This window comes from Corapipo altera, unplaced genomic scaffold (genome assembly GCF_003945725.1).
Source record: "Corapipo altera isolate COAL_440 unplaced genomic scaffold, ASM394572v1 44, whole genome shotgun sequence".
In the NCBI taxonomy this organism is placed as follows: Eukaryota; Metazoa; Chordata; class Aves; order Passeriformes; family Pipridae; genus Corapipo; species Corapipo altera.
This window is the reverse complement of record NW_020884880.1, coordinates 10,261,275-10,285,886: the sequence shown is the minus strand read 5'-3', so window position 1 is coordinate 10,285,886 and position 24,612 is coordinate 10,261,275. Positions and strand designations below refer to the sequence as shown.

At 37.1% G+C, this 24,612-nt stretch overlaps 1 protein-coding gene across 1 annotated transcript in view; it reads right to left on the bottom strand.

The window, feature by feature from the left end:
- Nucleotides 1-6,480: 6,480 nt before the first annotated feature.
- Nucleotides 6,481-24,612, bottom strand: part of DNAH11 (dynein axonemal heavy chain 11) — a gene marked incomplete at its 5' end in the record, with an annotated part of 93,259 nt that continues 75,127 nt past the window's right edge. Inside the window, 16 exon segments of the mRNA XM_027639470.1 lie at nucleotides 6,481-6,589; nucleotides 7,665-7,746; nucleotides 7,749-7,815; nucleotides 8,709-8,733; nucleotides 8,736-8,904; nucleotides 9,454-9,509; nucleotides 9,512-9,577; nucleotides 10,011-10,161; nucleotides 12,813-12,999; nucleotides 13,751-13,760; nucleotides 20,631-20,761; nucleotides 20,941-20,957; nucleotides 21,994-22,215; nucleotides 23,661-23,663; nucleotides 24,465-24,542; nucleotides 24,545-24,611. Coding sequence (XP_027495271.1) covers nucleotides 6,552-6,589; nucleotides 7,665-7,746; nucleotides 7,749-7,815; nucleotides 8,709-8,733; nucleotides 8,736-8,904; nucleotides 9,454-9,509; nucleotides 9,512-9,577; nucleotides 10,011-10,161; nucleotides 12,813-12,999; nucleotides 13,751-13,760; nucleotides 20,631-20,761; nucleotides 20,941-20,957; nucleotides 21,994-22,215; nucleotides 23,661-23,663; nucleotides 24,465-24,542; nucleotides 24,545-24,611 — 1,369 coding nt within the window.

Sequence of the window (24,612 nt, the reverse complement as noted above, 5' to 3'; positions counted from 1 at the left end):
CTAAATTGAAGCACCTTAAAACAGTATTACTAGGAAAATGAAAACCTAAGTGTACCCAATGTCATTAAGATCACTATACAAGCAGTGTTACGAAACACTGAATTCACATTACCAAGTAAGGGTACTTGAAAAAGTAAACAAGCAGTATGCCAAGTTACAAACACTTTCAGATGAAATCTGCTCATGATGAACCATTGTAAAATTTATTCATCCACAGTCAGACAAGACCTAACTACAGGTGGAGCTGCATAGACGAGAAAGTTTGTGGTCTTCCATTTCCCTTAGGTTGAATATACTATATACACGTTCAGGAGCTTTAGGCATGTGTGAAAGTTCTTACCACAAGTGGTCTGATGAGTTCTTGCAGGTATACAGAGCAGAGCCTGTGGTCCCAGGCATTGGTGGCCACTCTGTATGATCTCACCAAAGAGGTAATGAAAGTTTTCCCAAAGGACCTACGTGGGGAATAGAATGCATCACTGAATAAAACAAGTCAGCTTTCTAAAGGAGAAACCAAAGCTGTTCAGAATAAATGCTGCTTGGAGAAACATAAGAAATTAAAGTGCCTCCTTTCAGAAAGCTTCATGGTTATATGTTTGCATTGCTGGGTTTGGTTTGTTCATCAGACTACACTGAGAAACATATTTCTTTTATTTCAATCCAGAGAGAGGTATCTGAGTAAAAAGAGCAAGTTTGTGACTAAAATCAATAACAGTGTAAAATGAATTATCTGAGACTTACATCATGTTTTCTACCTTATCCTTTATAAAAAACTTATAAGTGAAAAGCACATTTTCAAGACTCCACATGATATAAGAGAACATAACTTCATGAACAAGTGCATGTATTTTCTCATACAGATCTTTAAAAACATAATCTTCATGAGTGACAGGAAGGTAACCTACTGTGCCTTTCTTAAAGGAGAAATAAAAAACTCATATCTGATTGCAGTGTTTTATATCCTCTCACTAGGAAACACTTAGTAACTGAAATTCTACATTATTCGAATTTGGGAAGTATTCAAGAACTTCAGTGAAAATTGAACTAATATTAACCCCATGACTGCCGCATTACATAAGCATTAAGTTTATTGTAGAATTCTAGTCATAATGCCATTGTTATAGCATCTGATTAAGAGTGGAAAACCATTTTATTCAAGAAACTACTGTCTTTCTCTTTAATTTGGCTTCACAACATTTGAAGCTTCTTTTTGCTCCCCTTTGGTTTGCAAAATATGCCAGTTTGTGAGGAAACCTTTGCAGACAGGAACTGTTATTCCCTTAGGGGCAGTATTTGTCTCCCAACAGGTTCAAGTAAAAACTTAATTATAGGCTTAACATATTGCGTGATGTAACAGAACAGAACAAGTAAAATAGCTGCAGCTATTCCAGCCTGCTTACTACATAAACTTGTATGTAGCAGTTTGGATTATGTGAAACTCTAACCCATCTTTATTTTAAACTGGTTTAAAGAGAATGAAAAAAAAAAAAAAAAAAGCCACTGGAATATAACATGTAACGCTGCATGCTTGTGATGAGAAGACTGATCAGAGAATCCCTGTGAAAAATGTGAACAACTTGTATTTAGAACAAAGCATTCTTGGAGTTAGAACCTACTTTTCTCTTTGTTGGCAACAAAACTTTATTTAATGTTTTTCTAATTTCATGTATATTTATCTCAAGAAATTGCTCCTTCCTTTGTCTTTTACAAGAGTATATCAATATTCTAACTCAGTATGAGCTTATTCAGCTGCACATTTCTGGGGCATTGATTATACTGGGGTAATCAAAGCTGCTGATACAAAAGGGGAATTTTTGGTAGTGTAAGAAAACTGAAGAGTTTGAATTAGAAATATTTTGGGCTGTCAGATTCACATAATTGCCATTGTACTTAATAGAAAACTAGTCTGTTGTACCCCAAAAAACACAGAGCCATTGCTCAGTGGATGGATAACGGTGAAGACAGAATCCACATCCCCCTTACAACACTGAATGACAACTCCACAAGCACATGTGTAGGAATCAGAAGGTGGAGGGGAAGAGTGGGACAATGAGGCAGGATCAAGCATTCTGTACTTCACATAAGGAGGCCTTAATTATCAGATTTCGCATGTTGGAGTTTGTCTTAGCAGCAGGAAAATGGATTAAGTCAAACGGAATATCCAAACGGGATTGGATATTTACAGGAAAACACTATAAAACTGGTACAAGTGATGATCAAGTTATGGCAATTTCCACTAGCTGATGGGCTAGCTCAAGTTGCCTAGCTTATGCTTTCTGCTTTCTGATCAATCCATAATTGTCTTAAGAACGTTTTCCCCAAAAGATAATAAGTTGGGAGAGTTTATATAGATATATACACATATATATACATGTATACAAAGTTACATTTAAAAAAACCTATTATCTTATTTCTCTCTCCAAAATCTGTGTTAAAAAAATCCTTATAAATCCACAGGGTAATGAATCACTAACCAATACAATGAGAAGGGCCAATAAGCAATATTACCAAGAGAAGAAATAATTCTTGACCTTACAGTTCTTTCTAGTGCTCTCTGAGATCAGAACCCTCCCTCTCATTAATTAGCAAAATTAATGATCCAGCTTATGAATTGTGGTTTGAAAAGAACAGAGATTAAAGCAGCAATACTTATTAGCAAAGAAAACTAAGAGTTGGAATAAGCTGATTTTATAGACTTGTTTTCTAAATGGGAAACATTATTAAATCATCACTATAAAATTAACCAATTCACTATTATGACACCAAGTACCACAAAAAGGAAAAACAGTTTGATGTCCTATTAGCTAAATAAAGGTCAGTAGGGGTATGAAGACAAAAAGAAAATCAATTTGTAAGAGCAAATACAAGTTGGAAGATAAGGAGAAAACCATATAATCAAGGGGTTACACTTAACTTAAAGAAATTTCAGAGATAATCATAAAGAAAAAATATATTAAAATTGGAGGATCTATTTAGTAATATCCTATAACATTCAGTAATAAATAATTACTGCTTTTATTTAGGCATTTCACATTTTCACATACAGAATTTAGACAAGTGACCTCAACTTGGTATTTAAACTATACAAGTCTGAAATATGCTGTAGCTCAGAAATAAAATCACTCATCTACCCTTAACTTTGACTCAAGGGGAACATTACTGAGAAAGTCACAACAAGGTGGCATCCTTAATATATAATAATGACACATTCAGGAAATGCACCATTATTTATATATGTGACGTGCTGTAAATTGCTTCCATCATCAAAACTAATTGTAGTGATTATTAATGCAGTGTTATGAACTGTCAGAATTGCTGTTTGTAATTACATTTGTGCAAATGCTTCATTACCTGCCTAATGAATTTGGCATATATGCACATGTAAACCCCTGTTTTTGTTAACATAATGAAGGGCATTTTTTTCCCCTTTAGCTACTGATGTGGAACTGGTTTGACCTATATTACAAAGTTCAAGCATTCACTGCCAGAAAAAATCCCACGGCCCCCACCCCCTTTGATCTGGTTTATTTTCATACTCAACAAGAGCATCATATAATGCCAGCTATTTAAATAACAGTTCCAGAGAAAGGATTATGTCCCCTTTATTCAGTATAAACAGCTGATTGAGTTGAAATGACCTTGGCGTGTGGTTACCTGACCACTACTTCTTACCTTCACATGGGCCTCCAAATAGTTGTAGAGGACAGTGACACAGACGTGGAGATCTCTGGTGCTGAACTGCTACCTTCCATTCCAGCCCTGAGGGCCAAACTTCAGTCTCCCAACAACGCAACTGTGAAAATTGCACAGAAGATAAAGGATGCTTTTAAATTTCAGTTTTCTGGTACACAGCTCAAGGGTATCCTGTCAAAGAAAAAAGGAATAACATGCAGTAACAACTGGCAGTGTTATCGACAGCTGTGCCTGCCTCAGCAGCTGAAAGGGAGCACTCACAAGCCTGGGGTTGGAAGGAGAGTAAGAAACAGGTTTCTTAATGATCAGAGACTATTGGGCAGTATTTTTTGCAGTAATTTCCAGATGCACAAGTGTTGATAGTGACATTTTTATTTCCAAATCTCCCCTAGGAAAGAACTGTTGTGCTACTGAAACCAACAAAAATAGAGTCTTAACTAGAACTCTATAAATATTACTCAGACAACCACTAACTACAGTTTCATAGCATAAATCATCCATAGACTTTATCCCAAGCAGAAGATGTACCAGTTTAACACTTACTAAAAAAGCCTTCAAAGTCCTTCAAATTTTAGTTTCCCAAAAATCATGTTTGAAATTGAAGTTTAATATATTTTTTTTGCCTCCACTGCTTGTAGTGTTAGTAGAGAATTTTGGCAAGATAAGATTCAGCACAGGGTTTCAGCTGGTTTTTAAAATATTTGGCATTGCCTATAAAAACTGCAGAAAATAATCCTTAATTCTCTGACATATATTCTGTCTTTTACTTTAAGAAGTAATGGACATAAAATTACTTTTGATACCCGTGAAAACACAGATGTGTGGAATAAACTTCAGAAGGATAAACTCTTGGCTTTCAAAAGGAAATAAACAACTGAACTAAACAACAGGCAGCAGAGTCTGGGGAAAGGTGAAGGATTTTATGTCTGACAAAAAAAACCTCCTTAAGTCAGAATGCTGAGTTTAACCATGAAAAATGCAACACAAGTTTCTACCCTGAATAAAACCAGGAACCTTGATATAACAACAAAATAAACATTCAATATATCAGGTGTCTGAATTTGAGAAATTAAGACTGACAGAAGAGTTAAATACGATACCAAAAAAATTTAAGTCAGTCTCTATTCTGCTAGTTTACCAACCACTGTGCCAACTGCTTTTGCAGGACCTGAAGCCAAAGTAATTTTTAAAGTATTTCCCAGATCAGTCAGAATAGCAGATTGGTTTGGGTTTTTTGTTTGGTTTGGGTTTTGTTATTGTTGTTGGGTTTTGGTTTGATTTGGTTTTTTTTGTGTTTTGTTTTGGTTTTTTTTTTAATATCTAATTATACACTCCCTAGTCTACAATAAAATCCGTAGTAAAATATGTCATCTTTTGGTCCAGGATTTTTTTTGAAACATAAACTTACAGGGTTTCTGGGCCAAAACCCAGAAGACTAAAGATTGAGAAGCACTGAGTACACCCAAATCTCACTTCTCACTAGCTCTGGCTAGATTAGCACCATTTGAGATTTGGTCCAACATCTTTATGGAATGTCCTTTCAGACTTTCCCCAATCCTTCACTATCAAAAGTCTTTACAGCAAAATCCTTGCCCCTCTCCTCCCTCAGAAGCCAGGAATAATGGGCTGGAAAATGGAGCAGGTCTGTAACATCAGAAGCTTCTCAGATGTTCCCCATTAATTCCTGTGGCTTCAAACACACAACACTGCTTCTATCATTCTCCCATTTTCTTATCCTGTCCCCGTAGTGGTTGAGAACTCTGAAACTCCCCTGAAAACCAACTTGGCTCTTCTCTTCACAACAACATTTCTATGCTCACTAGCAGTAAAATAGGGTTATTTTTAGACTAGCATGATTAGCTTACTCACGTGAAATCTGGTTAAAGAGTTCTGGTTTCACTGATGCTAAAGAGGGCAGTTTGTGCATGCCCCCACAGTGCCTAGCATATCAGGGCCCCTCATTAATCCCATGGAGATTTCATCTAGCAGACAACACTGAGTCTAGTCCATCTCTTCCTTTGTTGCAGGCAACTTGGTTGACAGACAAACCAGGATGCTGAGGTTAAAACCAGAAGAGGAGGGAATCAGTCCATTCTCATGACCACCTTAATATCAAAGCCTGGAACATGCATTTTTTGTTTGGCTTGAGGGCAGAGGGGTTGTCACACATATACATTGGCTGTTTAGCATAAAAACGTTTGAAGGCAGCATCTTTTTTTTAGTAGCATTTACAGCTGCAGTGCTCCTGTTCGCTCTTTTACTGTGTTGGGAAACCATTGCTCACCAAGGGATTGCACGGATCTCTTTGTCCACTGCAGAGTGGGTTCTTGGTCCATACAACGCTGGCCAAAGCCGGGGCTGCTATCTCTGAAAAGCAGCACTCCAGGGCTAATTATACAGCTTCCCCAGGGGCAGTCAGACCCATTTCATTAAAGTCTCCATTATGGCCCACTGAATGGAACAGGAGCTCTTAATTAGGGGGGGGGGGAAGTGTGTGCCTGAGGGCAATCCTAGCTACCCACCAGGGGCCTTTTGCTTTATCTCTGCCATTCCTCCCGGGATGGTGACACTGTTCAGCAAAACATGACACACACCCTATTAATATGATGTTTATCCTGTTACAACCAAAAGCAAAAGCAAATGGAACAAGATTATTAGCTGTTTAAAACTTTTGCTGTAATCCATTGCATATTTTGTGTTCTGGAAATATCCCTCCAGCTGAGGAGGCATTCCCTTGTCAGAGGGACTGTTTGACACTCACTTGGGAAAGAACCCCATGGCCATGGCAGGCAGCCTTCTTGAGTGCCTCATTTGCAACCATCTCCTGCCTTTGTCCGAAAGAGATGTTATGAAATCTTCTAGAGTCTACAGTCTATAATGAACCCAAGCTTTTTGCCTGCAATAGAAATAATTGGGGAAGGGTGAGTGACAGAGGGGGAGGAGATAGGAAAATTAGCAGAGCAGAAAGGAAAAAGAATGATAGTGCCCCCATTAATTTCACTATCACTTGTGCAATGCATATTACTTCCTCTGAAGCACTTCACTAAACCCTTACAATTTCAACAAGCAAAATTGCGAGCTCTCAACAGTGGCCTTATTGCTGGTATTAGAAAAAGCCTGCAGAAATCTGTTCCCTTGGTTTTAAAATAATGAACCTTTTGACATTTTGATAGATGCTCGGCATTGTTACTGAGCTTTAGAAACTCTTACAGGGGGTACAGAGCAATTCCCTTATGAAAAAAGGAGCAACATGTGGTAGATATCACATCAGTTTTTTAACTGATTGGTTCAGTGGGTAAATGCACAAGCCTCTCACCTTGTGAGGCCTGAGCTTAAATTGAGCACAGTGAGGTCACAGATGTATTAACCTGGTATTCTCACTATTGTCTGTGGGGAATAGTAATCCTAAGTATAGAGCCACAGAGCCCTATACAATTGAATATAGTTTGTATAATGACCATTATTTAGTCACAGGGGGCACAAGATTACATGAGCATGGAGAAAATTGCCCTCTGGCCCTCATCTAGTCAAAAGGTAGAAAACAGCACAAAGGAAACCTGCATTATGCCAAGCAGAGGAATGCTCAATCTAGAAATTTCTTCATACTGTAGTGGTTATGGCCTTACACTTTTCATCCACCCCATTGCCATGCATCTGGTGGGGGTGGAAGAAACTTTAGAACTTGAATCTGCTACCAAAAATAAACTGCGCTCAACTTTCCCATAGTAGTGCATACTCCATTGTAGTGACAGATGACTCCAGAAGGCTTTGTTCTGTTTAGTAGAAAAAAAATACACCCCTACATGCTTGTGTGTATGAGAACATACACACAAGCATATAACCATACATCTATTTATCTTCATTTCTAGCCCTGCATGCTCCATTTCACTTTTGAGCTCAATTTTCCTTTCTTTGATGGGAGGACAGTTGCAAGTTGCTTCTGTTGCGAGTGAAGCAAGTAAGAGGCTTACCTAATGTCTCGGTATCTTCAGGTGGGTCTACTCTGGAAGTCAGAATGAAAAACACAGGACTGGTCGAGCTGGACTGCTCACTTAGCATTTTGCTAAATCCATCCTTGCGCTTTCCACATACCTTCAGCCAAGCTTTTCTTCCACAAAGTTCCTACGCATATGACAAAACATCCACTAAACATGTTCCTTGATGTTCCTTGATAAAAAATGTTCCTTGATAAATGCTTCAAGTCTGCACCATTGCAGACTTGAGCATCTGACAGTGATGGTCATTTCATCAGAGAAATCATGAGAAGACAGGAAGGGAAGCAGGTAATGAAACAAGAGAGAAGACAATCATTCCCATTTCCCTGTGGGATAGGGACCACATGACAGAAAACAGCAACTTCTGAATGAAAAAGGTCTGAATCGATGAAGTCATTATATGCAGGCAATACTGGCACATAAAGCCAGGGCAGCTGGGCAAAGTAAACACCCAGGACAAAAATTGCATTCTCAGAAGTCATATAAAAATGGGCAAAAACTGTGATGGTGTGGTGTGGAGGATTAGGTCTGTAAAACCATCACTTGGGATCAAAAATTAAAACAGTACAACTGGAAAACAACTGGGAGGAGATTGGTTGGTATCCACAGCTGAATCTTTCTTTGTATCACAGAATTTTCAAAAGGGAGAGCTGAAAAATCATCATCCTGTGGGGTTACTTACCTAATACTGCCCTAATACCATAATGAAAACTAACACTGAGAAATACACTTCTAGATATTAACAGGATAGCTTACTGCATGTCTATTTATGAGTAAGTACTCTCCTCTGGTACCTCTATGCAAAATAAAAGAAATCCAAATATGCTGTGACTTATGTCTCAACACACTACCTCTTCACAAACTCTGCACCAGCAGACCAGGCTAGGAAGGACCACAGCCATCGATCTCAAATTCTGTTTGACCACCCAGTTTTCTTTCCTCTTAAGATCTGAGTTTTGTCAGACAAGCCACCACCCTTACACACACTTATCCTGAAAGATGTACCCTCAGATTTCATACCTCAGAGTGTATGTCATTCTGTCCTAATGGACAACATTAATTGTTTCTCAAAAGAGGTTTGTTTTTTTTTTTTTTGTCTATTCCTGGGGAACTTTTCCTTTTCTGGACATTCTGAGTCCACCCACTTCTTCCATTTCTTGGTGGATCTTTCAATATCTTTATCTACCCCACTGAACACATCCATCACTGCCATGGCCTGGAAGTATGCCAAAGACATAAATACAGATGATGTACTTTCTGCATGATGACTGAAAAAGGATGACACTGATACTTTTTTAGGTATGTAAAAAACCCTAGTTTAACCAATTATAAGGGACTCAGGACTTGCCTTAAAATACTAAATTACATATCTATACCCAAAGCACAGATACATAAAAATAATATTATTTATAAAAGTTTACTGTGGTTGGTATTGCCATACTGTCTGCTTACTGTTAAACATCAAGACACAATGAACTGGAAACCCTGTATGGGACATTTACTACAGTAAGGAGTGGCATGAAATAAAATTGTATTTTTAGGGGCTGGAAAATTATGGTAAAATAGAATTTCCTCACAAAGTACAGTATGAGACGTCTAAGGAAAAATGCAGCCAAATAGCAAAGAAAACTCCTTTTTGAAAGCATCACTGGTTTTACTAAAAAAAACACAGTAGAATGTATGACTTTATTTGAAATTGTCTAGTTGAGGCATGTGTCCAGAAATAACACCAAAAAAGAACTGAAAAGCAATTTTCCCAAACTACTCTAATGACACTCCATCACTGAGTACTTAGGAAGTCAACAGGACTCACATGTGTTCAATTCTGAATCGAAGAAGGAAATCCAATTCCACAAATTCTATCTCTTTACTTCTTAGAAGAATCTTAACAGCACACAAAATTTAAAAAAGTCATCAGACTTGCTTCAGAGCCTTCCAGTACAACTGAGCCCTGATTTTTCCCAGGGCATACAGATACTAAAATTAAAAGGAAAAATAACAGCCTGAATGTAATATGGATATGTATTATTTACTTCTTACTTTACATACCAGATCAACCCTAATTATCCAAACATAAGCAGCTAAGTCATGGTATTTATCCTCAACATAGCTTCATGAAATCATTGCAGCATTTTAAATGAAAAGAATTACATGAAAGCATCTTTGGAATTTCTGCAATTATTGATACTGAAGCAGCAGTCACCCTGTGCCAGAAACTGCACAGCCACAGAGTTTGAGCACAGAGGCATCACTTTATAGTGAAGAAGGTGCAAACCAAATAAATGTCAGCATCACCAATCAGAGATTTTTCCTCATCTGAAAAGCTGTTTGGGTGAGAAAAAATGAGGTTATCTTTTTCAAAAAGTCCTTGGCTTGTGAAAAGAAAGGTTGAATATGTGGCAACTTTTCTCTCATTGAATATCCCCTGATATTTCAGCCTATTAAATTGCTTTGTGGAAAACACATTGAAGGCCTGAAAGTTAACACGATTATTTTTATTTATTTGAATTTTGCTTTTTTGATTTTCTACTCATAAGATAATTGGTTTCTTACAGTAGACTTCTAGGAAGAGGTGACCTGAGAAGTCTAAAATGCAAGGCACTTCTGCCAAGAGGCTTTTGAGGAAACTTTCAGCAAACCAGGGGTGAGGGTTGCAAACAGCAATACTCTTCTGCTTCCTTATTTAACTCAGCAAACAAAATTTCTCACTTAAGCAAGCTGGTAATTTTGTAGTGGGTGATCACAGCATTAGATCATTTGGTAGATTTATTGCAGTGATTTGTTTATACAGAATTTCTCCAAACTCTTCGTTCCTGACCCTGTGGGATGGCTTAACACAAGGGAAGGCGAACTTTGCAAGCCCAGTCAGAAAACACTGTCAGAATGGAAACAGCCAACAAAGAGACCCGTGGGAATGTACCGTGTTATGGACCAGCCGGAGACCACATCGTGGTCTTTCCTCAAACACACAGCTCTGAAAATGTAAACATCTGGTACAAGTAGTAACTAATGTATCAGGCATTGCTGGTTTTGTTCCTTGCATGAAATAAATTTGAAACCAATTATGCATAACTGGTAGATGGGGTTGATGCTGCCCAGGCTGATACGGACAGAGTAAGGAATGGATGCTCTTATTGCTGTTGGTCTGTAGTTCCCTCTTGTCATGTTAATCTGAGCTTCATTTTCTTTGGCTTCAGCTATTTATAGGATGACTGTTGTCTCATTTATTTTTTAGTGTGCTATAATTATCCCACACAATTACCATAACATTCCTATCCATACAGGAAAGAGTATGGATATACCCTAGAAAACTGACTTTATTTCAGACAGCAGTAAATACTTTAGGTAACCAAGCTTCTTATCTTAGACAAATATTAGGGAATGACTATTCTCTGCAGCAATATGCCTGTTTAACTCTGAAAACATGGAAATCATATATTAATACATTTGTTCAAATTTCATGCTATTTATTAATTTTATGATTACTAATTCAAGCACCTAAAAACCTCAAATATGTGACAACTACATACAGTAGATATGAAACCATGAATATGTGGGAGGATAGCCCTTTCTGGATAAACAGGAATTTGACTATTCCTTATTCTAGCTCATAGAAATGTTACAGTAAAAATTATTAATAATACACATTTTACAGTGACCTTAAGCTGTTAAAAATAGTTCAGTTATTACCTTGTGTTGTATTTCTGCTGAAGTTGACTTTGTTGATTTGATTTTCTTTACAAGTGCACTGTCATCTAAGAGATTGCCTCAGGCAGCTGACAGCCTGAGCAGCATGTTATCCTCCAGCTGCTGGAGCTCATTCGTGAAACCATTCTGCTGCTTGGCCAGAACTGATTAGCAGAGGGAATGAAAACACTGTATTTGAACAACCACAGCAAGAAATACTGTTTTATAGCATTTGTGAGCTACATTTTCAGTTTAATTACATCAGTTGATTTAATTTAATTTTTGAAAGAGACAGTTTATCTTCTGTCCCAGTATACTAGATCTAAGGTTCTGGACACTCATAGAGAGAAGGACAAGGTTGTCATGGACCAGAACTTTATCTCTCTGCTAGGGTCCTTCCTCCTGAGACTGCACAAAAGGACCAGAGATGGCAAGTGGTAATCTGTGTGGCGGCTGAGGAAACCATAGAATAGCACAAGGCTGGAGAACCTCACTTTGGCAGCAAACATAGTGGAAAACTTTTCTGCTGGATTGACCTTCTGACATTGAAAGAGCTTGACTAGTCTTATGGAGAACTCTCAATCAGATTCTGACCCTCACACCAAAATCCCAAGGTGATACAGATGTAAGCAAACAGTCCCAGATGCAGAGGAAAATGGACAGCTGTTTTCAGATTGTGTTCCCAAGTATACGGCTTTCATTCTTCTAGGGGTAATTAAACTCTCTGAGTTTGCCCTTGCATGAAGCAACAGTACCTCAAACAGGTGTAACAAATCTTTGCAGATGAAGTTAGTAAATTACATGAGATAACTGGAAAGACACAGTAGAGAAACAGGAAGTATTCTTGCTATTAATTTCACAGCTCTAAGTATTTTTTATTTCTTTTTTTATCTCATAGATGACAATCTGCCCGAAGTCCTTTCTATAAGCACCTATAAAAGCATTTCTCCTCATAGGTTACTTACATTGGTACGACTGCAGCAGCCACAGAACTGCATTCTTGCAGGGATAAATTGTGATCTATTAACCAAATATCTCAGGTCCTAACAGTGCCATCATATCCTCTTACAGACTGGCATGAAATTTTATTTACATTTATTGGCTTAAGATCACTGAAGCAGAAAGCACTGCAGAAGGCTTTAATCCTGCATTGTAAATTAAATGCAATGTACAGAGCAAACCAAGCAGTAGAGAGAAGTGTGGGAATAATATCACAATAAATTTTAATTTCTAGGAGAGCTTTAGGTCAAGATGAGCCCTCTGGGAGCATAAATTTGAGCAAATCAGTAGAAGTACTTTTTACACTTTGCAGAATCTGACCCTTAAATTTTTCTGATATATGGGCTACTAACAATTACTGTACAGCCAATTCAAACAGGCATATTAATTCTTTAAATCTTGGAACAGGCAACAGACAAATCAAAAGATAGCCTTTACCTTATGTTTTTCTAAGTCTTGCCTTTCAGGACTAACAACCTCAGCCAACAGGTGCTCTTCCAGCCTGTCCTCAATGACAGAGAAATTAATGAGGGTGGCCTGAGCCTGCAGTTCTCGCTTGTAGTGAGGGTTAGCCAGCTTAGTGTGAAGGATGAGACAGAAGTTCTTGTTGAATTCACATTTTTTTCTCTTGATATATCTGGGAAGGAATAAAATGCACAAGAATGGGCATCTCACTGAATTAAAACCCCGTAAGTATCTCAGATTGAAAAAGATGGGTACTGCATGATCTTGGCAGCATAGAAAATGGATACAAACCAAACTTTATGTGCCTGCAACTTAAGAAACAAAATGAGGATGATTGAACACACCAAAATTCTATGAAGAATACACAGAGTATTTCTTAACTGGCATAGTTTAGTTTGCATATACAGCAGACACAGGGAGATTATTCACTGCTGTCCTGAAGAGTCCATGGCTTAGGGATGTCTATCGTCATTACTTACCACAAACTTAGTTTAGTTTTCAAACAAACCCTAATGAGATAGTTGTTAGTTTTTACTACAATTTCCTTAAATATAGCTCACTTCTCCATGTTCTGAAATAGCTCAGCAGTAAATCCTAAGGAACTAAGCAGATACATATTTATAGCAAACTCATAGTGACCAGAGGAGAGAGAATGGCTGGTGACTGAAACAACAAAAATAATTTTTTTAAGGTAGTCTACTAAATGTTTTGTTCCAAATCAATTCTTTGCTGGGTGAAAGAATGAGTTATACTAAACTCATTTTTTACTCACTGAATAAAATCCCTTACCCAAGAGATGTCATTTCGTGATTCCTCGTCTTGAATGAAAGGTGCCAGTCTGTCCTATACAGCAACACTGTTACTGCTGAAGTACCATTTGGAGCCCAGCAGTCAGGCAACATAAAGTTCACCTTCCTACGTCTGTGGCACAGTACCAAAAAAAAAAATTGAAAGACTGCTTATAGACTGCAGTGTGTGCTCTGTGTCTGGTCTGGTGTGGGCCACTGACACAGCTTTTTATCATCTACTTGCACAGCGAGCAGTATGTCAATTTTTAGGATTCACCTGCCACACACGAGCACAAAACCAGTGTTTCTGTACAGCAATGGCTTTGAATGTTCTCTGACAAGAAAGAAGATTCAAATATTAGTAACAAAACTGTTAAATAAAAGATCAATAGAACTTCTATACCACGGAACATAGGTAGCCACAAACTTCACAGAATTCAAACATGCATTTGGTAACTCAATTTTCAAAGTGATTGCAATAGTATAGATACTAAACACTTTAAACACAACTCAGGAAAGTCATATCAGAACATGAATAAAATAAATACTTTCTGTAAAAATTTTAACACTGCGTTCTTTCAAGTCTATCACAGGGCATTGCTGGAGTCAGGGACATACATTTTAGCTCTTAACATCCTTGCCTGCTTCTGACATGCCCTTATCCAGAAGACAGTCTAAATGAACTGGTGTGCTGAGATCCTTCTGCATTTCACCAAGGATCAGGAAGAAATGACAGTTACTTATTATATACTGCAAGAGAATTCCTAAAAAAACCCCTAATATGTCTAGTGCTAGGAAACCCATGACTCTACAATACTCAATTTCAGACATGTGTATGGTGTAATACTGCCATGCCAACTGATGAAGATGGGTTTTCCAGGCTTATGTGTGTATAATAGTGAAATAATTTAGCCATACAGTCATGTCCTTCAGATTATACAACCTTTGTCAGGTGGACATGAATTCACTGTCCAGTTCTGCAACATGGTCTCCACAGCTTTCAAAACTGGCTACAGCTGGATGGAACACAAGAGTAGAGCTTGACACGGAGAAAGCAATTTTCCTTTGCTTTCATTACACACACATAGGGATGAGACAAGAAGAGATCTGACAAAAGACAAGTTCTTCAGTTTGTTTTGTCAGGAGAAAAACCTTTGCTAAGGGAGTCACACCACGTTTCAGAAGGTCTATACTAAGCTTTGGAGTTCTGGATTCAAATATGTCCTCTATGGGTTCTCAATTCACAGAAGCACTAAATTTCTAATTTCTGCGATTATCACCTATGAAAGGCAAAAACTACATAACGACTCAGTGGGTTTTATTACTGCAGCTGTTCTAGGATTTCTGTTAACTACAGATTTGGGAAAAAGAAATATTTTGTTATTGCTCTTGCATGGTTCAAGGAGTATATGCAACAATGACAAAGACAGAGGTAGGGTAACCCAGTAGGACGACTTCATTTTATTCAATTAAATGTTTCTGTTTAGAGGTTAATTCTGGATTATGAAGAAATGTAGCAATACAGGCACTAATAGTGGAAATCCATGATAGAAGGAATATTAAAATAGATGGTCACCAAAGAAATTTCTAAAAACAAATTCTACTTTAGGCAATGTTTTCTTCATAATCTCCTATTCCATCAGCAAAGGCAGATAGAATGGATGGAATTAATGCACCACTCTACCCAGGAATAGACAGAGAATCTTTCACATGAGTTCAATCTCCCTCTTATTTAAGAACATGTAAAGTAAATTAAAGAGAGATTGCTCTCCATTTTTTTTTTCTTGTAGATTTTGAAATAAAGTAGATTAAGGGATTCAAAAGGGATTCACAAAGCACTTTGAAAATTCTGTATACACCTTGAAGAATAAATTGTTTTTAGCAAAAGCAAATATAAAGCCAAATAAATTCCAGAATGTAACATGAGTACTACATTCTCAGCTATAAGAAGACTAGGAATAGTGCCACATCTGTTCTGATCTGTCAAAATTTGATTTATTGACACAAAGACATGCTATTCCCTTCCGCATGTCCTGCCTAAGGTAAAAATGCCTAGGTCTTTCAAAGAGAGGATCTCATGAAGGCGAAAAAATTTTGAGTATAAGAACCTGACTTCATATCATGAAACAGCTTAAGAGTACCTTCCAGGGCAGATGTTCTCCGAAACAAGCCATGACTGTAAATGGCAGAATGGTGTGATAGCTTCCTTTAGCGAGATGTTTTGGATCAGCTCAGTAAGAATAAAAAGAAGTGGTAAATTCTTGGACAGCAAAGGAAAGGGAAACAATATTTTTCAGTGGGAAGAAAGAGGTATAAACACATTTTCTGAAGGAGCCTTCTTTCAGTTCCTGCTGCTTAAAATTAAAAGCTTCTGGAACCAACTTGCAAACTCCAACAAGTAATTTAAAGAATGAAGTTGAATAAGTCAGGTGAAAAAAGTGCAGAACGGAGCTTTTACTAGGCAATCTCAGCAGGCAAACTGTGCAAGTTGGTCAAGCTAGTTCAGTGGGAAAAGCACTGCCTTGAAGTTGCACAGCCAGTGAGACATTCAAGGCAAGGAAAGCTTCTCCCTGTGGAGAAAGCGAGTGAATTGTCTTGCTGTTTCATGAATAATAGTCATGCCACATAAGAAGGGAAACTTGTTCATACAAGCTACATTTGCACATAAATCAAATTTCAAGACATCTTAAAGAGTTTTGTAATAACCTAATCTTGCAACCAAAGAGACATGACTACCTCTTCGTGACTGTGCAAAGGATTTGAGCAGGTGTAACAGCTCATGCTACAGCAAAAAGGAGCCTTAAGAACAATAAATTTATTCCTCTGTCTTCGCTCCTATGAGTCAAAATGACATTGATCTATTATAGTTAATAATCATATCCAGTGATCTCCAAAACAGTGGTGCTGCGGAGACAGGATAGGAAACCCATAGGTAAAATTCAAATATTAAAGGCCATCCATACCAAACCAATTTAATGGCATCATTCCTCTTATAGGAGGTGAGGGCTAAAATCATACACCATTGTAGAATTGGTACCTGATTACTTTTATGCCTTAACTTATCTGCTTCAAAAAATCTCTGTATTTGCATTTTGAATCATTGTTGCATATATTGCTAATACATCGGACCCAAATTTTACTTACTTTTTTCTTGTGCCCTTCATGCTTATATACAGCTATGTATTAAAACTGATTTTTTTTGAAATTATTTTATTTTTTTCCTTTTCTCCTGCTTCTTAAAGCAAACATCCTGAAATATCATTAAAATGATAATCTTATCATTTTAAAGCCATTTCAAACATAAGGCCCCAGTCTAAAGTGCATTGTTGCCTTTAAGAATTGCTTGGGAGCCAAAAAATTACTCACCAGGCACCAGCAGAGATAAGGTAGAGAGCAGTTTTAACAGAAGGTCTTCAAACCATGGGGGTACAGACACACGTGCACGCCATGTGTCCTGGGGGTTCCACAATTTAAGGTACAGTCCATCCAATCTATCCACCCCCCAGTTCTACCCCCGGCACGCTCCTCTGGAAATTGAGTCATGCTCCTCTGGAAATTGAGTCAGGGGCTGTGACAAATCTTCCTCTTTGTCACAGCACGTCCAGTCCTTGGAGCCCCTCCGAGGTTCCGGGTTTTGAAGGTTGCTTTGTCTGTTGGTGTATCTTGTTGTTCAAGTCAGGGTGCAAATGTTCTTCAACAGAATGAAGGCCTACCTTGAGGAAAGTCTAAACAAGCTATAGGAATTTAGAAAGATCAATATGAAATGGGGAAAAGGCTTTGGGTAAGTGGAAACTACTGTGCTAAAGTGTAAGGGATTATACAGTTACATTAAAATCTACACTTACTACACAACTACTTCTAAAATCTACAAAAAGCTAAAAATCAAAAAAATCCATAGGCATCACATTAAGAACAACGGAGCATCTTTGCAGCTCCAAAATTAAAATTAAAAATGTATTCAAATTTGAATACCTTTAACTTGTTAGGCTTTTAAATATATACTAAGGTGCTTAAGCATGAAGTCTGTTTTTCAGAGATAACAAGTACCTGCAGTTCACCCTGCAGTCACGTGGTTTCGAGGAAAATATAAATTATATCCATGTGAAGTTCTTCAAGGCTGAGAATTTCTTTTGCAGGCTTCATTCAGAAACAATACCAGGAGCTGATGTTACAGAATATCCAAGAGTCCAACATAAGAACCATCTTGGCAAACAAGAAAGGGGAAAAGTACTTTCATGAAGCTGCTTCACAGATCAGCAATAATAAGAAGGCTAGTAAATGTGCTTTGGAAGGAGTACAAGTTGATAAATCTCCCTTGCTATGCTTTCTGTCGATTAATATGATAAGATATATTTTACTTAAAATTAGGATTGTCTGAAGCTCAGTGGATTTAATTATTTGTAATTATCCAGTTGTTGTCAGTATGTGGCCATTTTATGACAGTGGTATCTACTGTGTGGGTCAGGTTCAACTGTACATCTTTTCAAACACAGAATTAATGTACTATTGATGAAACCATTACTAGAACCAAATTAAAGTCTGGGCTGATGTATTGGTCCATGGGGTGCTGTCAGACATGAAAGGAATAATTAGTATTCATTACTTCATACTCTGCAACATTCCAATTATTAATGAACTTCAACTGCTGGACTGCACCATATCTATCACAAATACCTTTCTAGTCTTTCTTTATTAGGAAAAAAAATTCAAAGTACCTGACACAACTACTAAAACAAACAAATGACAGAAATGAATCCAGAATGAGGAAAACTCTGCATATTTGGTAATAAAGGGGTATATATATTACTAGTATCCTGCAAAGGAGACCTGTGCATCTTCAGTGAGGCACAGAATGCTAGGTCATGTAATGCTGCCTAAAATATTCAGCAGAAGGACCTATTTTTAATGGCTTCATATATTTGCATTTGTATCTATGTGCACAGCTCTCTTGTGCTACACGGAAGGCTTTGCTAAGGCAAAACTATATTGCTGTGACCCTTGTCCTTTTCAATCCAATTTATTTCTATTTCTATTCCCTCTCTCTTGCCTTAAAGATCTTTTAGCCTGTGGAATTTCTGATCTCTCTTTTAGACCAGTATAATTCTAATTTTTGGTAGAGTTTCTTCGCTATGGATTATAAAGCAAGCTGTATGCTCTTACTCTGAAATATTTCAAATACCACTATAGAAAAATATAACAAAGAGGGATCATTTCAAGGTTTCACAGTGCAGAGCAAGAGTGCATCTTCCAGGAGTTTCATGTATGCAAGGAGATTTGAACTGTTTCATAATGCCTAGATTTTCTCTGCAGTCACCAATGCCTGAAATATGGGAGAAAGAAGGGAGAGAAAGCTTGGGCAGTTTGTCCAAAACTAGATACTGTTTTTATTTATCCTTTTTTACATATTTTCTCTTTTGACAATCTGAAACTATGCAAGCAGTCTAAAGACTCTGAGTAGCATTCGAGACCCATTCAGAAATGCTTCAGGAGTATCTTTGACTTTATATTAGAATAAACACCACATTTTTCAACACAAAAAATCTAGCTTGTTGATGTGTTGTTTGCAAACAAGACTAGAAGAGTCTTTCAGAAAAAAAATAAATTCATAAACAATAGCATAGCATTTCAGTTCATCAGATGAAACATTTGATGAGGTTTACCAAGTGTACTCTCATGCAACCACAAAGCAACATTATCATTTAGGTTGACAGCTGCATAGAAGACTCAAAAATCACATTGGAAGTTTTTGTGAAAAGTGACGGAAGACATTACAGACTGAAATTCTCTTGCACCAAGTACAAGCTTCTTTATTTTTCCTATTATCATCCTGAAAATGTGTATCTACAAGTATCTAAATTAGATCTTAGGAAATATTTTTGATGCGATTTTCTAAGTTTGACAATAATTTTTCAAAATCTAGGGGAAGAAAGGGGCATGTGAATGAAAAATGAGACTACAGACACTCCAAAAGGGTCAGAACACAAGGTTACCCTCCCTTGTACCATCTACCACTCCTGCCATGGCTATGTCAGACCAGAGAAAACAAACTAACTCAGCTTTGAATTTGAATTTCCTACTTGAATGCCCACCTACAAACCTCTGGGGTGGAGCTCACAAGGCTGGCAGAGCTGTAGCCCTTTCATTGGGAGGGGGAGATCAGAACAGTCCCTGAACTGGGGTATTTGGAGCACTCACATGAGAAAGGGGTATGTGAGTTTTGTTGCTAACAGCCTATGTTTCTAGGTAAAACTGAGGAGACATTAGCACCACCATGACATCTGCCTCAATGGATTTGTGAGCATGATCAACTGGACTGGTTTGATGCATGGAAGATTGGCAGTACCAACATAAACCATCTTTGGCTTATTCATTTCTGCCCTTCTGCCCTAGGTTCTACCATATTAGTTTTTCCTCAGTAGCTTTACTCGTTTGTTTTGGTTTGGGGTTTTTGTTTGTTTTTGGGTTTTTTTTCTTATTTTTTCATTTTAAACCAGTTCATTGATTTACTTCATGGGGTGGCCCAAAAAGCAGTTACGGCAATTCACTGCAAAGTAGAGGCATAGCTTTCTTAAGCTGATTTTGCAGCTGGAAACCCCTATATTGTTAAATCCAAATCTAGCCTGTAATTTCCAATATTTTCCCTTTTGCTACAGATGCCTAAGAAGAAAATTAAATACTTTCTTTTCTTTTGAGCCAAACTATAATATTTGCTTGTCCTTGTTTTAATCCTTTTTTGAAGTAAAAAAAAAGTAAAGATTTCCACTTCAGTTTGAGAAACACACATGCCTGTACTGTATTTTGAGTTCAATTTGCAAACTGAGAATTTTGCTATCTAATCTTATGCAGATATAAACATTTTAATATCCACTCATCACCAGTTTTTAGTCATTGCATTTTAAAAAGAAATAATTTATTTCATGAAGTGTTATGAAGCAGTAAGCAAAATGTGGCAATCAAAGCAATATAGATCCAGTTGCCATAGAAAAATTATGATTACTCAAACATACGTACCTTCCCTTTTTAACTATATGTCTTCCAAGCAGGGGATCAAGTATGGGATCAATAGATTCACCCATGTTTTCAATTAGTACAGTCTCACCAAAAGCCAAAGCTCTTTCAATGGTCTTCAGAAAACTTTACCTGAAAAATAAAATAAATAAAACTCTCAAATATTAGATAAATGCTGATTATCAAAAGATTTCATTTATATAATAAAAATGTAGAAGTTTTTCTAAAAGAGCATTATTAACCCATGCAAAACTGCTCACAAAGAATTTCCTAGTGGTTGAGAGTTTGGCAGTCTTAAGTTCAACATTTTTCTACCTATGCTCTTGCTAGTCCTCATATTAAACAAAAAATATATTGCCGAGGCTTTTCTTATAAGCACATATGAGGGTACAGCCCCACACTGAAGATACTGGAATTAACACAGAGATGTTGGGGGAGCACATATATATTTCATCTTTTGTTATTATTTTTACATTTTATGTTTTTGTGTTACAGCTTTTGGTATATCCTCATCTAAACAATAAATACTTTCTCGAAGGGTTAGAATCTGAATAGCTTGGGAGAACTCTGTTTCCACAGGCATGGAAAAAGGAGTAGATAAAAATGTAAGGATAAGTAAGCAGACAATACAGCTTCACATAGCAGGGTATTACAGGGTATAAATGGAAAAACCACAATTATTTGTATGGGTTGGAAAAGAATGAAAAACAAATCAAGGCAGGTGAGGGAAAAGAGTACATTCAAAGCAGATGGGTTAGATGATTAAGATGTATTTAAAAAATCAGGCATAACTATGAACATTTACTGTGTTGTGTAATTGTGTGTTATATCTGGAATTTAGTACAATAAACTTTGAAATGGAGCATTATCTCCCTAAATCTAAGTAAAGATAAGAAAATATATGAACAGATCAATTACATGCTAGTGTTATCAACTTGCATATAATTCAGTAATATTTTACCTTGGATGCTGCACAGTGGGTTGACTCTTTCCCCCTGTGAGGTGCACACGCTGTGTTCTGCTGACTAAAGTGTACAGGATAAGTAAGGTCATATCATCCGGCTTTACACCTTCAAAAAGCAATTTACTCTTCAAAAGAAGTGCACCTCAACTTCCACTTTCTTTCCAACCTCCACTTTATATCCTCCTTAACACTTGAAAATAGCAAGTTTCCTTTCAAGCAACTTTTTAAATGGAAAATGATGCTATGGATAAATAAGCAGAGTGTTGCAATATTTCAAGTCTTTAGGTAAGTGCATTCCAACAAACACTAATCCCTTACAAAAATTAGGGGAACTTGAGGGCAGTAAACATGAAAGCCAATTCTTCAGCATGCACATACTCTTTCTGTCCTAGACGTATGACTTAAGGTCAGCTCCGCATGTATTCTTTATCCATTTAATTCCCTGATGTTGGGGATCTATCATCAGAGGTCAGCACTTGCAGTTTCTTAGAGAAGTGGCATTTTCTGTTGGCATCCTATCACCAGGCAGTCTCTCGTTACTCCATGCTGCAATCATAGCATCGTCCGTCAATGTGGCAACTGGATCCAGGCCCTCCATCACAGGAAAAGGAACCTTCTTGAATCAGAGTGGAATATAATCATCCAGCAAGGTTACCAAGTAGTAAGATGTGACTCAGTGCAATGCACAAAAAAACTGGGCTGATATAAACTAAAGTAAGGCAGAAAAGTAAGGAGGATCCCTGTGGAGTTTCAAATGCAAAAGAATATTCTAGGAAATGTGATGAGAAGTAGTTTATCATATTTATAACAGATTCAAAAAAACGTGTTTTCTCTTAAGATATTTACTTCATAAAAATATTTATAGTTCAATAATATTAAAAAACCACTGTATATTATAAATTTCAGTGTATTCTGATAGTTAAAATTCAATACTTATGTATGCTCTCAAGCAGCTATTTCTGGAACATAAATCAGTATTTATCCACACAAAAATTATAAAAACAGGATTCCCAAGACATTTTATTAATATAGTTCAGCTATGCTCAAAAGCCAGAGAATGGGATGATCTCTGAGGGCAGAGGCAGCCCTGGAGCTCCCTGTGGGGTACCAGGTACAGCAATGCTCTTGTGTGAGTGCCTGTTCACTAAGAAGGAAGCTGTGATAGAGCAGCCATCAGACAGCTATGCTTGTTGGATGCTACACTGTCATAGGCATTTACAAGGAGATGAAATCAAAAAGAAATGGACCATCTGAAATCAGTGCTTACAGAACAGGTATGGGTGGGAAGGGAAATGCCTAATGCAGAATAAGAGAGAGTGAATAACTAAGTTGGAAAAAACAAAAGTGGCTGGTGAAAGCATAATAGAAGCTCTATACCAGGTGCCTGGAATTGATCTTTTACTTGCTGAAGCAAAGGGCAAACCACCACCAATTCCTTCATGGTGTTACCCTAGACTTCCTTATTTGTGGGTTTTGGATTGAATTCAAAACCTATAACTAAAGGAAAACATCATCAGTATTAAGCCTGAACAATCTTCTATCCCATTCAGAAGTGTCTTAAAAACTCTTCCATCAAAATTTTCCTCCTCCCTGGACACGCCTAGTCCTCAGACTAGAGCTCCAGACTAGATTGGAGCATCTTTTAAAAGTACACACTGAAACAAAATGACCCATGTATATGTGTGGTCATTTAAATTAAAAGCATTACATATATTTAATTTGAGCCAAAATTACATGATTATTAGTAATAAGAATGGCACCACACCTCTAGTGTAGTTTCTGTGGCACAATGTCATATTATTACAAAATGCATACCACCTTAAATTGCCTAATCCTTGATTCTATTCCCTGAGCCCAAAATAAACCTAACTTTTGATGAATTTACTGAAAATATAGGAACAAAAGTCCCAACAGGCATACACTGCCCTCTGCAAGCATGCAACGTATCTATCTTCCATGTGTAATACATTCATCTAAATATACCAAAAGACTGAAAACATGATTTGTTTTATCTGTGGACTGTAAGGCAAGTAATACAATAATTTCTATGAGCTGAAATACTTGCTTGTGAAAAACACTAGCACTGGGGTGTTATCAGGGTTTCTAATACTAATTTTCACACAGTGCAAGGAAAATATTTTAACATATAGATAAATCTATTGTCACTGTATCTGCACAAAGCTGATAGGTACTTCATGGCATAGAACAACTTGATGTTCCTTCTATACATGACTATTAATAAACAGTATGGAAATATAGGGAACACAGTGAATATAGGAAACAAGTAGGAAGAGGTAATGAGCATTTGCAGCAGCAAGGAAGAAAGGAATAGTCCAAAGCTTCACAAGTAAGGAGAAAGAAAGCTTTGCAAAGACAACTCTAAGGATTAGAACATCTATGCATTTACTGAGTACTATTAGTTTCCCCTGTGTACAGAAAAATGGGAATTATCATAACTACATGCTCCTTCTAGACCTGAAAAGTTAAGCAGAATAGGTCTCTCTGTACAGGTCTATCACTTTTTATAGCTTTCACTGTTACAAAGCTGTCATAAAGAACAGACTTCAGCATTGAGAATTGGAAAGGAAAGGGATTTTTTTTTGCCCAAGAGAACCTCTCTCTCTCTCATGCCCCTCAGAATATACTTGTAATCTAAAGAAAGCATGTGTGTGTGCATGCATATATATATGTATATATATACATATATACACACACACACACATATATATATATATTAGTGCATATATATACATATACTGGAAAACAAATACCAGATCTGTACTTCAAATTTTTGAAAGATATCAACTTTAACAAAGCAGGCTCCTGAGAGTCCCATTTTGTCCAGTAAATTTTACTTTTTTCTGCCTTTAGAAAAGGAATACAGAAATGCCCCATCAGTTCCTGATGATACTCTTTTGAGAAGGGTCCAAAATAAAAACACAAGTGCGGCTGGTAAGTAAGATACCACGACATAAAGTTTTCTTTTTTGCTTTGAGGTTTCCAACGGACAAGC